The following is a 16,882-nucleotide window of genomic DNA, read 5'->3' as shown; positions in this document are numbered from 1 at the left end:
TTTTCCCCCTGCATTATATGAATATGCAATCGATGTAGGACATTCTATGGAAGATGCCCTAATGTGAACTTGGCACCTATATGTCGTTCTATTCAGCCTGAATTATGCATTCACCCTGATAGACACACATGTATGTATAATATAAACTGCTTGTAAAAAACAAAAAAGTCACCACCTGGATGTAAGTAAGCAAATAGGTAAGAGACTTCCATTGGACAATTACTGCAGTGATGAATACGTTCCAAGTGTAACAACTTATTTAACCATAGCTGATGCAGTGAGGAGCTTCTCATTTCTTAAACAACCGGAAAATATGCTAATCTGTTTCAAAAGGGTCAAATTATTGGTCTGCATCAAGCAACGAAATCAACTAAGGAGATCAAACTACTAAAATTAGATTATGAACCGTCCTACACATTGTTAAAACCTGAAGGATAGTGGAGAACCATCATCTTAGAGGAATAAATTCTTAGATGATTGTAAGAAAATCAACAGTAGAACTCACGGCTATGTTTAATAGTGAAAGTAAGAGTATTTCCACATAAACAATGTGAAGGGAACTCAAAGGATTTGGACTAAACAGCTGTTGCTCTAAGAAAATCATGCATCAGTGAGGCTAATCAGACAAAAAGGCTTCAGTTTGCTAGGTAGCATAAAGATTGGAGTCTGGAGCAATGAAAGAAGGTCATGTGGTCTGATGGGTCCAGATTTACCCTGTTCCAAAGTGATGGGGGCATCAGGGTAAGAAGAGAGGTAGATGAAGTGATGAACTCGTCATGGCTAGTGTCTACCAGCCTGTGGGGGTTAGAGTTATGATCTGGGGTTGGTCAGGTTCAGCAACATTATGTTCCCAAAGAACGAGGTCAGCTGATACCTGAAGATACTGAATGACCAGGTCTTTACATCAGTGGAGTTTTTCTTCCCTGATGGCATGGACATGTTCCAAGATGATGATGATGCCAGGATTAATGAGGCTCACAGTGGGAATGAGTGGATCAGGGAGTATGAGATGGATCGGCCTCCACAGAGTCCAGACCTCAGCCCCACTGAGAATCTTTGCGATGTTCTGGAGAAGACTTTGTGCAGCGGTCCGACTGTCATCATTAATATAAGATCTTGGTAGAAAATAAATGCATCTCTGGACAGAAATATATGCTGTGACATTGCAGAAGCTTATCGAAGCGATGTGTGTGTCGTTCTCAGAGCTAAAGGCGGTTCAATGAAATATTAGAGTGTGCAAGTTTTTTTTGGATGGGCAGTATATGAAAATAAAGCTGAATAGAATTATATATAGCTGCAAAATTTGCATTACAACACTTTACCTATTTAGAACTTTTTATTTTATTTGTGTGTGTGTGTGTGTGGCAGGGGGGACATAAATTTTCTTGCAAACTGCAACAGACCTCTTCAAAATATATTGGCATTTTCCTCATACATAAACTACAGGCCAAATGTTTGGAAGCAAGATCAAGTTTGTATAAAAAATTACCATGGTTTCATGATTAATTATGATTATTATATAAAGAGTTCCTCATCAGAATACATTTCTACTGTATATATCAGGTATTTGTATCTCGATTTTTGTTTCTTTACTCAGCTGTTTCTTTCTAGTTTTGGATGCGGCACATATTTATTGAGATTTTTGTCTGCAAACTCTCAAAAGCCAAAAAGCTTAAGAGAGTTATGCAAAATGTGATTAGTTTTCTTTATTTCTGCACTGAAGTTGTGACTCTTGTAAATCAGCTCAACTTTAAAACTAAGCCCTTCTTTTCCTTTGTTAATATTTATTCAGCAGTTGTCTGGTAACTTCGATGAACACGTAAAGGTAAATGGTGCTTATCAATGAAAGCAAAGTGTGATCATGCAGTAAATATATCCTAAAATCCATAGAATTCATATTACTTTTTAAGGAAAGCATTCTGAACAGACACTTCAACTTTTATCCAAACTTTTGTAATGTAGTTTATGAACATGGCAATATAACAACGTGCTTAACAGAAAAAGAAATCTTCCTCTGCAGCCTCTCCATGCTTTACAAACATGTAGCTGCTGTTCATCATATCTTTATGTAAATGATATAATCTGTGGACGTGCAGCATGTTGTGTGGTTCATTTGATGCTTTGGTGTCACTAGCCTCACCTGTATTTCAGCATTTATTCGTCCTCTTGCATTTATGAAACCATCTGTACCACACGTTGGGTTTCCAGAGCAGTATTTTCATTCTTAAATGTACTTTGATGAATCAAGCGCCATCATTTCTTCTCCTTTCAGTCACTGCAGGAGTGTTGGTGGCTGCAGACTCGTATCTGAATCCCAGCAGGTGAGATTTGTGAGGAATCTGTATCAACTTTATCCAGGAGTTTAAACGCTCACATTAATCAGTGTTTAACGGAGACTGATATTAACGGTGCAGACTTTACTTTCACCACTACAGACATTTTAACTGGTCATTAGAAGAGAGAATGTGAGTCTGTTAACCAAGAGACCCTGCAGGTGGACAAAACCAAGACCCTCAAACTGAATCAATCATATTTAAACCAGTAATTTTAGCAGCAGCGGATCAGGAACTTGCAGCTTTGATTCACATTTATTTGCAGCGAACTAACCATCAGCAGTTTGTCACTTTAATATCTTTCTAAGCGTTAATATTTTTGTATAAAGCTGTCCCAGAAGTTTGAAACTAGAAAATGACAGAACTCTCCAGCTGGAAAACCATTTCTACACCAGTGAACTGTTTTTCTGACTCCTGAACAGCTGCTAGTTGCAGAAATGTGTGGACTTTTAAAACCAGGACAGTCCACTGTTTCTCTAAAATTCTAAAATTGTGTAGCTCTCCATTTAAGGTAGAGCTGCAATGAATAACCCACCAGCTGTCAGATGTTCAATTATTTTTGACTGTCGATAAACTGGTTCACGTCACTTCAAGAGAAAAGGTTTAAATTCTCTTAACCAGCATCATAAATGTTAATATTTTGTGGTTTCTTTCCTTCTCTAAGGCAGTTAACCAAGTATATTAAAGTCATTGACAGCATTTTCTGACATTTACAGAAGCCTTACAAGACCAAACAATTCAACAATTAGTCAAGAAAATAACTGATGGATTATGAGACGGATAAAATGCTTGTTAATTCTCTAATTACAGCATTACTCTGCCAAGGAACACGGCCCCGTAACGTGATGATCAGCGTTGGTTTGTCCGTCTATCAGCAACATCACAGAAAAACAGATTTCAATTAAATTTTCAGGGAAAGTCAGAAATGACAAGGATTGTGCGATTAGATTTTGGCCGTGATGCAGTTTATAGTGCTGACCCACAGATTTGTTAGATTTCTGTGTCATTGCAAGTTAGCGGCAGTGTAGCGAAGACAAGTGAACACTGTATCAGCTGCCTGCTGATGATCACGACTGTGATCCTACTACAAATCCACCACTGTGGATTTATGTCAGAAATGATACAAGGAACAATTGATTAAATTAGGTCATGAAATTTGCTATCCCTACATAAGATTACTTATTCCCAAAGAGAAATTCAATGTGTACACATGCATAAAACACACCTGTGCTCAGCACAAGGTCATTTTACTTATGGCTGCATCTGTATTAAATGACCATATTCCATGTTGCCGTGGTTTCTGATGACTAATAAAGAGATGCAGTGTTTCTGACAGTGTCATATGGGGGAACGAGCAGCCTTGGCAGAGTGCTGTGCTCTCCGAGCACTTTTCTTGTTACAAATGTGGCCTGCAGATCAAAATACACACTGAACTTTAGTATTTAAAGAGTGCCAAAGATGCTGCTAAAATTAAAACAAGCCACGAACTTATAGAAGCCTTCTAAACACTGCGGCAGAAATAGGGAGTGTTTGTCAGTTTGGTACTTTATAATTTATGATCAAGTCTTAAGTGTTGTTTTTTAGATAAATCACTCTTCTTGCTATGAACTTAAAAACTGAGCTACCTGGTGTCTTCTGAAACACCTGAGGGAACAAAACCAAGCTAAGTAACAAACCTCAGAAGGTCTAAACCACAAGTCAGGTTCCAAAGTTTCAGTTTGCTCCTCCACATACCAGCGGTTCTAGTCTTAGGAACCTAAAGGAATACCGTTTGTTTCAGAGCCCGTGTTACTCAGAACACCATTTTCTACCAACTTGACTACCAAAGAACATAAAAATATCAATCTAGTTAAGGATGTACGCTACCATTCAAAGGTTTGGGGTCACCCAGACAATTCCATGTTTTCCATGAAAACTCACACTTTTATTCATGTGCTAACATAACTGCACAAGGGTTTTCTAATCATCAATGAGCCTTTCATCACCATTAGCTAACACAATGTAGCATTAGAACACAGGAGTGATGGTTGCTGGAAATGTTCCTCTGTATCCCTATGGAGATATTCCATTAAAAATCAGCTGTTTCCAGCTAGAATAGTCATTTACCACATTAACTATGTCTAGACTGGATTTATCATTCATCTAATGTCAGTAAAAACAGTTTTTCTTTCAAAAATAGGTTTTTATAAGTGACCCCAAACTTTTAAACGGTCATTTATACTGATGCAGCTTTTCTGACAGACAGCATTGATTTCCTTGTTTCCTACTGTTGCTCCTCAGCAGTTTATTGTCTCTAATGAACTTCACACCGTCAAGCATGGACACTGAATGGATGATGATATGATTTGGTCTTAGCTAAACGTTAAACGGGAGGTTTGAAGTGGAACAACTTCTGAATGTTTTAATTCTGTTGTCTCTAAGGATCACACTGGAGTTTTGAACTAGTTTTAGCCCACATACTTCAGCAAATAGATTTTCTCTAAATAATAAAAAACTCTTTGTTCTAAAACAAATCAACTCAAAACTTACAAGTGTTTGTGACAAAAGCACAGATTGCTTTGAAAAGGCGTGAAAGCGAGTCTCAAAGTCATGAATCAGCCACCTGACAGAATTTCATCTCGTATTGTTTTCATGGATGAAATCGCTTAAAAAAAAAAAAAAAAAATCACTGCAGGAAGCTACATTCATCACTCCACCAGTTAGTTCCTTCTAAAAATACAGCTGGTATGTTACAGGGCTCCAGACTGCAACCTTACTGTGAGAGTGCAAGCTAAAAAAAAAAAAATCAATGTGGTGGTGCATGATGATCATTAAGCTAACAGCCAACTACTGTCAACCACAGTGAGGCGAAAGTAGTACTTTTATAACCTCCATTTACTCAGGTATTTACACTTAAAAATGTGGTCCTCTCATGAAATGCGCCGGTTTTTTACACTCAGAGAAGACTGACATGGAAAAAAAAAAAACATCTGTTTCATCTGGGACAAATCTGACTTTACAAAGCCACAATTTAACTCTTTCCAAAACTATTTTTGGTCACACACCTGTCAGCTACAGCAGACTGCAAGGTGGGGCATTTAGGGAACATTGGTAAATTCTACTGTCTAATGATAAGAAAGTGTTCAGCAAGTGACATGTTTTGCCTGAGACAAGATGGAACCATGGTGCTACCAGTTAAACAGTCAGTCTGGAGCCCTGCTCTTAACCACAAGATCTATTAAGGTGACAGAAAAGTCATTTGCCACCTTAAACAATTTCAATAAAAACACTTAATTGCAGAGTCTGACAAAAAGACCGACATTTTTATACATGCAGGACAAATATGAAGCTACAGTCAGTAGTTTTTACAACCACTAACACATTAAATGTCACTTGGTTCCAGTCATTTCAAGGTATTACAGGTGATATTTTTGCCCGGCAACAACATGGTGATAAGACTCCAGTATGTCATCGCGCTCAGCAAATCATTTTTACACTTCTGTCTTTAGAGCATCCGCTTGTTTCCAGTTCTCATGCTAACCTTAAGGGCTGCAGCTTCATGTTCAACACACATAATTCTGATTTTATCATCCAACTATCTACAGGGAAGCAAAACTGTGTACTTTCAAAAATAAAGAATGAATCTTTTACATCCAAATCGGTTCATAAACACTAAAAACAAGTGTGTTCTCAACTGCTACATATTAAGAGTACTGTTTTTTTTCCTCCACCGTGGGCTCGTTAGCTGTGCCAAACAACGCCACAAACAGTCCAGTCATGCTGCCAGTGTTTTCCCACTGCAGCACACAGCAAGGTAAAGTTCTTCACTGTAATTGGTTGCCGGTCACAAACTGTCCTGTAAGTCAGCTGCCTGCAGCTCACTGTGGCCGTGACTCTTTGTACTTTAGCTCTGCAGTTTGAAAAGGATCCAAGGAGACAACTGTGCAAAAAATGTGGTGAAGATCTGGTCGATTACACCAGTTTTACCTTCACGCTGCACCACCACTGAATTATTTGCAAACACTGCATTTATGAGGAAAAACAGACATTGCACCTGTTTGCCAGTGGAAAGCCATTTCTGTACGGCAGCTTTATCAGTAATGTAAAGGGACAGTTCAGTTTTCTGTAGACTTGTATGAAATATTCATCCATAATCAGTGCATTAACTGCAGGAGACTGTTGGCATGTCAGCTTGAAGCAGCAGAGAAATGCAAACACAGAAGCTTAGCAGTGAACTATACTGTGGGAGTGGGTAGGGACAAAGTATTTTAGCTATTGAAGAATACCTATTAATTAAAACATACACTATATTTGGGTGCCCCTGTAGCTCAGCTGGCTGAGCAGATGACCCATAAACAGAGCTTTGACGCAGCAACCATCATTCGAGTGCGACCCGTGGCCATTTACTGCATATCCTTCCCTGACTTTCCTCCCCATGTTTCCTGTCTCTCCCCCACTGCAATGAACGCTAAAAAGCCCAAAAATATCTTTACAAAAACATACACTATATTTAAAATACTCCCACTGCTTGAAAACGTGGAGTGCTACTGTAAAGGACTGCCTGACAGTAAGATAGCAGAGAAAAATATAAATATGGCTGACATGTACGGACATCAGTGCAGTTTTAGGTGGAGCTTCTTTAAAGTTGCTAAAATATGCTCTGCTGCTGACCCTGTCAATAACACTTAGCTTCCCTGCTGGTACTCCTGTCTGTCAGTGGTGCAGATTTAAATCCATCCATCTGCTACCCCTGCTTTATACCCACATCTACTGTAAATAACACACTGACTATGGCTAAATAAACTCACTAACATAGAAACCGTAAAATATAACTAACATCTGAAAGACAGTGAAAAAGAAGCATGGCTTTCAGTGACACTGATACCGCTTGTTGTGCGGGAGTGGAAATACACCCCCAGGGCTTTGTTTGGCACAGCACAGCTCAAGTGGACTGACAACCCTCTCTAATTTTAGACACATATATGTAAAGGTTATAAAAAGGGTTAAAAAGCTTGACGTGCTTTAGGATAAACATGTACGAATTGAAGTAAGTGGGCTAAAACATGGGCAGGACGATTAATCCCTGTGGGCCCTCACACTGTGTGCTTTGTACTTCCATCAAAGAAGATCTTGGTCATTTGTTCTGACAACCTTTACCAGACTTGACCCAAATGTTCAGGAAAAGTTAGACCTTTATCGGCAGAGAGCTTGCTGTTTAGAGAGAGAAAAAGAGATGCATTAATATCAACAGTACAGAACAAGACTCGGCAGATATCTGTAACTCAAACTTAATGAAAATATGATTTATTTGTCCATCAATTCTTAAGGCCATTAACCTCAAACAATACGTATTCAAAATTATATACACATTTACATTTTGTTACAGTTGATCTTTACTTACATAAAATCGCTTTAAGTGTACTGAGTAATGGAGCCGCTGTAGTCAGCCCTCTAAAATGCTGCATGAGCTCACTGACAGGACCTACAGCTACACGTGTGGTGGAGTATTGGTAGAATATAATCACATATACCATTTGTTACCGATACTACCTTTACAAAAATACCAGGCCACGTTGGCAGCAGCTTGTCCAGCCTCTTCCCCTTCCACCAGCAGAATCCACTTTAGCATAAAGAAAAATAGGTGGCGCTAAATGAAAGTATTCTTTTACACAATGGTGCAAGTTCACAAAGAGCTCAATTCGTACAAGAACAGAATACATAAAGACTTATCTTTTCCCATGGATGACTCAGTTCCCAATTTGACAGCTGATTCATGATCGCTCTTTGTGGACCTTCACCTTCAGCTTAACATTCTTTGATTTTACATTTTAACTAAAGTCTAATTCTTTCCTATAACAATCCATGAACAAAACAAAAGGCTCCAAATCTGGGAGCAGAACGTACATAAAAATTACAAGTACTACGGTCGCTGCTGAACGCTGTGAAGCCTGTGAGATACAACAACAAAAAGAGTCTTTTCTTGACTGATCCTTACCATGGAGTCAAGCAGGTAAAGGTGTTCAGAAAGCCACTCATCCCACATGGTGGATCAACCATTACCTAGAAGAAACTGTCAACAAGGTTTAGCAGTAACGTGCATTTACATCCATCATCACACAAAACCACATGCACATTCTGCAGTTCTTAGGTAATCTTAACTAATTCAACGGTGTTCATCCACCTCAAGATGTTCAGTACACCGCGTCATGTCAAGCTCAGTCTCAATATGTGAAAACAGAGAGAAGTACTTGACCCTACATTTTGAGTGACGTGCTCGCACTCTCTGCACACTTAGTGCAGAACTCCACTGAGACGTGGTTCTTGTCCACATGCAGACACACTCCACCAGATGTCTCTTTCTCCTCCACTTTCACGCGCTTCCTGGGCAAGGCATAGTCGTGCTCGTTTGGGTCGGGCCCCTGGAAAAGCGAGGAAGATAATTTCATCCCATTCACACCGCTCAGCCTGGACAAGAGCTGGGCTAACATGGTCTCATTGGCCAGCACAGCTCTCAGGTACCTGGTCTCATCTTCCAACTCTTCCACTCTCTTGGTCAGCTGAGAGTTTTCCTGCTTGAGCACGCCGTTCTCCGTTGACAGGACGCCAACCTTCTTCTCCAGGCCGGTGACATATTCTTTCTTCTTTAGACGATTCAATCTGGCGGCGATGGCATTTTTGTTGCTCACGTGGCTCGAGTGGTTCTGTCCGTTCTTCAATTTGGAGTCGGACGACGTTCTCTCTGGAGATGAGGCTGCAGAAGCTTCAAGCTCGGAGTCTTGGTCTTTGGCAGAGTGCACATCCAGATCAACCAACTCCATATCGAACAGGGAGGACGAAGTATCTCTTTCTAGTGTCCATTTTAAGTCTTCAATTCCAAACAGGTCATCTAGCTCTATTCCAGCAACGTCGATATCAGTTGGGAACGCCTCGGATGGACTCAGGAGATCACCAGTTTCGACAGCATCTGTCACATCAACCTCCACAGACTTTGTGTTATTGGCAGCGCGGCCTCTTCTTCTGGTGATCATTATGGTGTGAAGGTTGGACTGCAAGGATGCTGTCCTGACACCTAGTAATTCTTCACCTGTGGAGACAGAACATACACCATTACGTGGTCATCACCCTTCAGTAATTTCATTTAACAACAGAACGTGTCACATATTTTCATTTTAGTAAGCATTGCACAAACCAAACAAAGCTATAAACCTACTGCTCTGTGTGGACTTTGTGAACTGTAATAAGCACTTCTCAGTCTTAAAGGGAAAGAGAAAGGTTGTACACAGAATTATTTTTGAACTTCCAAGTATTTGCTTCTTCCTTAAGATATTCAGTTTGCTGTCAAATACAAGTAAAGGATGACAAAATATTTACATTATATGAGAATTTCTACCTTGTAACTATTCAAACTAATTATTCAATTATCCAAATAGGTGTCAATTTTATTCATACTTGACAACTAGCCGTTTAATCATTGCTGCTCAATTTTTTGACATGCTAATGAACTACATGACTGTAATCAACATTTTAAAGTTCACCTGTCATTCTGGGATGCAGGTGGTAAGAGAAAGTGTTTTCAATAAGCTACGTGTGAATTTTCTGTGTGCTTCCACGCAAGCCCTTTACATTGTGTAACCTACTACCCACGACTAGCTGCTGGCGTCCTCCATTTTCTTCAACAACAGATGTGTGTTGGCTAAACGTATGACCAACGTAAGTCACTTGTTGCTAAAGCTAGGCTTGCTAGCATAAGCTTCCTTTACAACGCGTTGCAACTTGCTCTATTTCACATTAACATTACCGTGTAATAAAATTATTCGCCGTAGCAATAGTTGGCGGTGAATCGGTGACGATAAACAAAAACAAGCGGTTTTTGAGACGTTGCCCGCCTTTGCGGCCTTTGTCCTCGCAGCATTTAGCATCCAGCTAGCAATAGAGGGATATCGCTAACTGGAATTTAACCTCCCTATCAGTTTTTTTGGTAGGTTAAAATAAAAAGTCAGCATCCACACGCAGACTGACCCCGCGTAGCTAAAATTTTGAATTGATAACTACTTTTCTCGCTCGCTTTTCGTTAGCTGCTGCTAACCCAGCTAAACGCATTATTACTCAGTGTGACGCAGCACTTTTTAACGCAATTTCTTTAACCGTCAACTTACCGTCCCGTTAGAAAAACAAGCACAGAAAAATCAAAAACTGTAGTTGCGTCCTTCCACTGCTTTCTGAGCCGTTTACAGATTAAAATTTAAACGAAGAAAGACGGGGCGGCTCAAGACACCGATGTCGACCTGCGAAGACGTTTCTTCTTCTTCTTCGTCTTCTTCTGGTGAGATTTGTGGCAAACGGCATACAGTAGATTCTCACTGCTGCACCCACAGGCCATTTAAGCACAACTACACCGACACTGTTAAATCCTATGAGTTCAGAAAAGATGAAAAATCCAGTTACAGATTCTGTTGCTTCAAAAAAACAAAACGTGGCTCTATTTTCTAATGAGGGTTTTCGCTGTGATATTTTTCTACCAGAGCATTTTTCACATTTTCTGCCTCTCCACGGATGTCATTTCCATCAGGACAGCTGCCAACTTTTTCCAGCGAATGATGGAGGGAACAGTGACCCATTCTGAGCTAGTTGTGAACACATTATCCTTCTGTCCAACCTCATCCTATTTTTTATTGGCAGAATATTGCTGTTCTACTTTTTAATAATTAAATTCTGCCATTAAATGCTACTTCACTTGCTGTGAAAATATGCATAAAGTACAGCTAATATTGTACATAATCTTTAATTTGTGGAAATTCAGGTATTAGATTCAGGTATATTTCCACACTACAGTTCAAAAGTTTCATGTCATTTAGAAATGTTCTTATTTTTAAAAGAAAATCATTTTTTTCCCAAAAAAGATTACATCAAATGAATCAGAAATTCAGTCTAGATATTGTTTGTGTGCTTAATGACTATTCTACCTGAAAACGGCTGATTTTTAATTTAATATCTACATAGCGATGCAGAGGAATATTTCCAGCAACCATCACTCCTGTGTTCTAAGGCGACCTTGTGTTAGCTAATGGTGTTGAAAGGCTAGCTGATGATTACAAAACCCTTGTGTAATTATGTTAGCATGTGAATAAAAGTATGAGTTTCCATGGAAAACATGAAAATGTATGCGTGACCCCAAACTTTTGAATGGTAGTGTACACATAAATCTGAAAAAACAAATTTTTAGAACATTAAATTCTATTTTACATTTACAGATCACTATTTTTACAGTATTTTCCTGGTGAAATTGGCAAAGCACGCAGCAAAAGAACAATCACTGCTGCGATTAGCCTTTCTGCATTGTGGACGTCCATTCTAAACCAGTATGCTGACACTTTGCACCATAAATCTTACACCATTATAACCTTTTGGATAGAAAAAAGCTTTATTTAACAGAAGTGCACAAAACAATATTTTTGTCCCCACAAAACCACCTTTGTGCTCACAAAAAAATACATCTTTACTGGTGTTTCCAACTGGAAGGCATCCAGATTTCCAAAACAGATCAGAAAAACCAACAACATAACACTCACTGTGCTCTGAACACACCACCAGAACTATAAAACCATATCCTGTTTAACTTCATCGTGTGGTATAAGGTGAAGTACAGAACGTATTAGGTGCTGCACTAGTTCCACCTTTTTTTCTGAAAACATTAAAGCATTTACAACTGCTTTACATGAGGGCTTCAAAGTAAATTAATATCAATGGATGAATTGTTTTGTTTATAAAATGTCAGATCCTGTGGAAAAATTGTTAATCTTGGGCTTTGACAAATTCTACTGGGCAGATTTCCTGCTACTTTCTGACATTTAATTATCAGAATAAATCTTTAAAGACAAATAATCTTCAGTTGATTTAACAGAGAAAAGCAGCAAATCCTAACATTTAAGAATCTGACTCCAGGCAACATTTGCCATCAATACCGGTCAATGACCCAGAAAAATTAATTTTGTGTCAATCTAGAGCTGATCTGACTATTTGATTAACTTTAACCAACTTTTTTCTGAAATCTGTTGATTCCAGCATCTTAAATGAGAGGATGTGATGCACTGGTATGTCAAATATGGGCAGATATATTTGAGTTTTAGACTCTAAGGCAAAATAAAACAGCTGAACATGTCACTTTGGTCTGTGAGAAATTATGATTGGCACTTTCCACCGTTTTCAGACACTTTATAGAATATTGACAATGAAACGAATAGCCAGTTGCTGTCTTACGCTAATTTATAAAAGTCTTCACATTTTTTATTTGCAAACGAAACTCTTTTTAATATTGAAGCTTACATAATTTTGAACATCTTGTGTGTGTGTGTCAGAACAACACAGAGCTGAACACACTGTGCAGCATTAAAACACTGAGATTCAAAAGAGCTGCAGTCCAGATTTCAGCTTGTTGATGTCACTGTGGTTCCAGAGAAGCCCTTCAGCCGTCCTGGCTGGTGCAGAGACTCCCGGGACACTTCGTGCTGCGTTGCTCTCCAGCTCCACCGGCTGGTCAAAGACTGTCATGGTTGAATAATGTTCCACCATGAGGCAGGAGGGGTCATCTGACTGTCCAGGGACTTTTCCAAGAGGAAAGTTCCTCCACAGAATTTTATCAGTGCAAACCTGCCACGGAGAACCTCTGAGCAGCTTTGCTTTCTCAGCCTGAACATCTGCACATCTGTTCTCCTGGGAGGACTCGCTCCTCTCCAGGTCCGCCTCAGAACGCCGGGGCTGGCTGTGCCGACGCGAATGCTGCAGCTTCTCGTGCAAACTCTCCAGTGTGTATATTGGCTGCTGTTTGTGCACCTGAGAAGCGTTCAGTTCCGATTGTGTTGTCTGTGTGTAGATGGAGCAGAGCTGGAGCAGCCTCTGTTGAGTTTCCAGAGGCAGAGGATGCTCCATGTCATCCAGGATGAGCTGGAGCAAGTGAGGCGTGCTGATACAGGGAGCATCCAGGCATGCAGAGAGCAGCTGCTGCCACCTCAGCTGGATGCGGTTCACAAAAATCCTGTCCTTCATTCGGGCCTTTCTCTGTCCCTTCGTTTCAAAGTGGTACTCAAATTTGTTGCTGTTACAGAGCATGACTTCTGAAGTCCAAGCAGAAATGTAGAAAGCCCTGTGATTGTTTGGCTCTTTGACAAGCAGCTTCAGTTCAACAAAGAGCTTCTCTAGGAGGACGTGAATAAAGGATGGAGAGTTGAGCACCTTCAGCAGCGGCAGCCAAAAACGCAGGAATGTCTGAGGAAGTCTGGGCTCAGAGGGACTGGTGTCATGAGAGGAATTACAACCTAAAGTCTCCAGCTGCTCAAAAGTAGGAACCAGAAATCCATCTTCCAGCAACACATCAACCAGCAAATCACACGACTCCAAAGCAAACTGTTTGATCTCACCCAGTAACCAGCTCATGTCTTCAAAAGGCGCTGGCCACAAGCTCTTCTCCTGGTCTTCAGGATTCCCATCAAAAGCCTGGTACTGCTCCTTTTCATAAGATATCAGAAGAGAGCGGGCATTCTTGTAGGCTTCCATTTCTTTCTGCCTTGCGATAAGCTCATCCTCTTGTAGTTTTAGTTCAGCCTCTTCGTCCTCCAAGTCTGACTGCGATTCCCAGTCATCACCAGCGCCTCCACCCAGCTGCCTGGACCAGTACTCCTGCTGGAGCCACTCCAGAACCACCTTACACCCCTTTCGGCACCACTTCAAGGTGGGGAGCTTGCGGTGAGTGAAGTCGTGTCTCAGATCCACGACCCACTCTGGGATGTTCAGGTTCCCAGCCAGCCGCCTCAGTGGACGGGCCACTCTGCCCTGCTGTCGCTCAGTGATCAGATTGACGAACCTCACCAGGGCCGCCCCGTACAGCAGAACCAGGTCATCCCCGCCCAGCTGTCCGGTCCGGTCCAGCACCTGACACCTCACCAGGTCCGCCGTGCAGTCCACCGCCACGGGGGTGCTGTTAGCGTACCGGCCCTTCCACGCTGAGATCCTGTGCAGAGCGAATCTCTGCAGAGAGGAGTCTTTGGAGTAGAGATATTCCAGAACCTGGTCCCACTCAGCTTTGTTGACCCAGGCGACCACATGGCGCTTTTTCTCTGAGCTTTTCTTCTTCATGTTCCTGACGGAGGACGGACAGCAGACTTACATTAAAGCTCCGTTCCGAGCAGAAACTACTGGCCTCTTTCGGCCTCCTTTTGAAATATGAGACAAAATAGCTTAATATTGCAGTAGGAATGTATTTTGAGATAGCCACCGAACGAGTCGCACCCCGGAAAAGACGTACTGTTTTTTCATCTTTTTTCCACCTCTTCCGCTTCAGCTTCTTCTTCTTCTGTTTTTTAATTGCCGGCTGGTGCGCTGCCGCCATCTTGCGGATGAGAGTGGAGCAGTAGAGAGGCGGAAAGAAATATACTTATTGTACAATTCGATATTGATGGTGATTTGTTAGAATTTTATTAAAGGCACTGCTAGATTAACACTGAAATTGTTACCACATGAGTATTAGAGTATTGATATTAATAAACTTCACTGTGTACTGTTTATTGCTGTGCTTCCCCCCTCCCCCAGGTATGTGCAATACCTGATACCTCATCCTCTTGTATATAGTCTTCTACATAGTATTTTTTTAATCATCTGTATATAATGTTCTCTGCAATTTCTGAACTGTGTTTTATTATTTATTCTTATACTGCCTTTGCATTTTTTCTTTTGAAGCTGCTGCATTGGTGAACTTTCCCAACTGTGGGATCAATAAAGCTTATCTTATCTTATCTTATCTTATCTTATCTTATCTTATCTTATCTTATCTTATCTTATCTTATCACCATTTATTGTGAAATTAATGCATGAGTTGTGCTTGAGAGGGGGAGAGGAAAGGGAGAGAGATGGTTTCAAGCATTAACCCCTAGCTCTGGAGGACTGAACACATATGGTTCACAACCCGGCCATTTCAAGCTAGAAAATTTTCATATATATACACAAAAAAGATAAGAGATATTTGACTTTGCTTCACTGTATATTCCAATTTCCTTAAAAGGTAAGAACTAATTGCACTGAAACTGTTAACTCAAGGTTGTTTAAGGGTGGAAACTATAAGTAATTCTCCCTCTGAGATCCCACCAGTAGCTGCATCACATCACAGCTAACAAAGGAATAGACCAACAGGTAGAGGGTGCTAGGACGCTTCTTTTTCCAGGGTGCAACTCTTGGAGATTGAAAAAATTGCATGCCAGGAGATATGGACATATCTGTGCACCAACTAATGGGAGAACTAAGTCTGAATCATGGTATATCCCCATTCTTAGTCAATCCATCCATCCATCCATTCTCTATACACCGCTTTATCCTCACTTTCAATATTTTAATTAAATGTTTATGTTCTGCAACCAATCACATTTTACCATACTCTGTAAACTGTTCTATTCATATGAGACATTATCCTTTTCTGGTAGGCTGTTCCAAACAGAAAAGGTTCTTGTACAAGATTCTTTTGAGACACTGATATTAGAAAATAAACAGCTTTATTTGAGAGAAGTACTTTGTCTTCTATCTCAAACAACGAACACACTCAATATTTATTAAGTAAGAAATTATATTGGGCCAGTTAAGCAAAAACGTTTTTGATAATGGTGGTCTTTGGTAATCTTTAAATAGCTTTGAAATCATTTTATTGGATTGAAAAAAATAAAAGAAGGTAGGCTGATGTTGCATTTTTAGACTTAGATGATGATTTTATTAATCCTTAGAGGAAAATTAAATTGCTACAGCAGCATGGATATTTAATAAAGGGGTAAGCAATAAGACAGCAGAATATTAGAGTAAAACATGAAGGTAAAATAAGATAAGATACAATAAAACAAAAAAAATATAGAAAATATAATATAGAATAAAACAACAGAATATACAAGTGACAGAATTTCATTATTTTTAAAGAGCATACAGAGTCTTTTGTACTTTACACTAAACTTTATTTCACTATAAATATGCTCTTTTACATTTATCTATAGCTGTACATAGCTGTTACACACTCCTTTCCTAATTATTTTTTGTTATTATTTTATGTTTTATTGTCAGTGTTTACTCCTCTGTTATAGGCATACAATTACACTCACAATCTATATATCTATGTAACACATTTTTTCTCCAGAGTTTTAACATTTGCATATTCTGTAAAGCTTTTCGATGGATAATAATGACTTGATTTGAATGATTCCCAGTAAAACCTCCATGCCGTACTGTAAGGCTGAACATCTAGTAAATAAAAGGCCCCTTGGCAAATACGTCAATGTAGGTTTGAAATTGTTTGTGATTGTTTCGTTTCTCCCCCCAGAACGCAGCAGAAGATATCTAAGGTCGTAAATGGGGAAACTAACAAAAAGTGCACACTCTAAATGGGGTTAAAAATAAATTGATTGAGGTGAGATTTGGCCCAACTAACGCCCACTGAATATATCAGAAAAATAGAAAAATAAAACTTATAACCCAAAACACATTCACTAGTTTTATAAGGAGTTGTTTGGGGAGAGAAAAAGCAAAAAAAAAAAAAAAAAAACGGA

General features: G+C 39.8%; 2 protein-coding genes across 3 annotated transcripts; both read right to left on the bottom strand.

Annotated features, from left to right (window-relative positions):
- Positions 1-7,594: 7,594 nt before the first annotated feature.
- Positions 7,595-10,656, bottom strand: crebzf (CREB/ATF bZIP transcription factor). Of its 2 annotated transcripts, none has more exons than XM_022218159.2 (3): positions 10,469-10,656; positions 8,308-9,396; positions 7,595-7,932 (listed from the first exon to the last, which is right to left on the bottom strand). In XM_022218159.2, exon 2 carries the CDS (start codon positions 9,338-9,340, stop codon positions 8,567-8,569), a length of 774 nt encoding a protein of 257 aa, XP_022073851.1. In that variant the 5' UTR covers positions 9,341-9,396; positions 10,469-10,656; the 3' UTR covers positions 7,595-7,932; positions 8,308-8,566. The 2 variants fall into 2 exon arrangements, with proteins under 2 accessions (XP_022073851.1, XP_022073852.1); XM_022218160.2 differs by lacking the exon at positions 7,595-7,932 and having other exon boundaries at positions 8,582-8,731; positions 8,832-9,396; positions 10,469-10,654.
- A 1,058-nt stretch (positions 10,657-11,714) lies between these two features.
- Positions 11,715-14,603, bottom strand: las1l (LAS1 like ribosome biogenesis factor). Its single transcript, XM_022218164.2, has one exon. The coding sequence runs from the start codon at positions 14,439-14,441 to the stop codon at positions 12,714-12,716; it is 1,728 nt and encodes a 575-aa protein (XP_022073856.1). The 5' UTR covers positions 14,442-14,603; the 3' UTR covers positions 11,715-12,713.
- Positions 14,604-16,882: the final 2,279 nt, after the last annotated feature.

This window comes from Acanthochromis polyacanthus, chromosome 6, assembly GCF_021347895.1.
Source record: "Acanthochromis polyacanthus isolate Apoly-LR-REF ecotype Palm Island chromosome 6, KAUST_Apoly_ChrSc, whole genome shotgun sequence".
Lineage (NCBI taxonomy): Eukaryota > Metazoa > Chordata > Actinopteri > Pomacentridae > Acanthochromis > Acanthochromis polyacanthus.
This window is presented reverse-complemented; position numbering and strand designations above follow the sequence as displayed.

Coding starts and splice junctions, on each gene's coding strand:
- crebzf (XM_022218159.2), bottom strand. CDS start 9,340: ATGATCACCAGAAGAAGAGGCCGCGCTGCCAATAACACAAAGTCTGTG.
- las1l (XM_022218164.2), bottom strand. CDS start 14,441: ATGAAGAAGAAAAGCTCAGAGAAAAAGCGCCATGTGGTCGCCTGGGTC.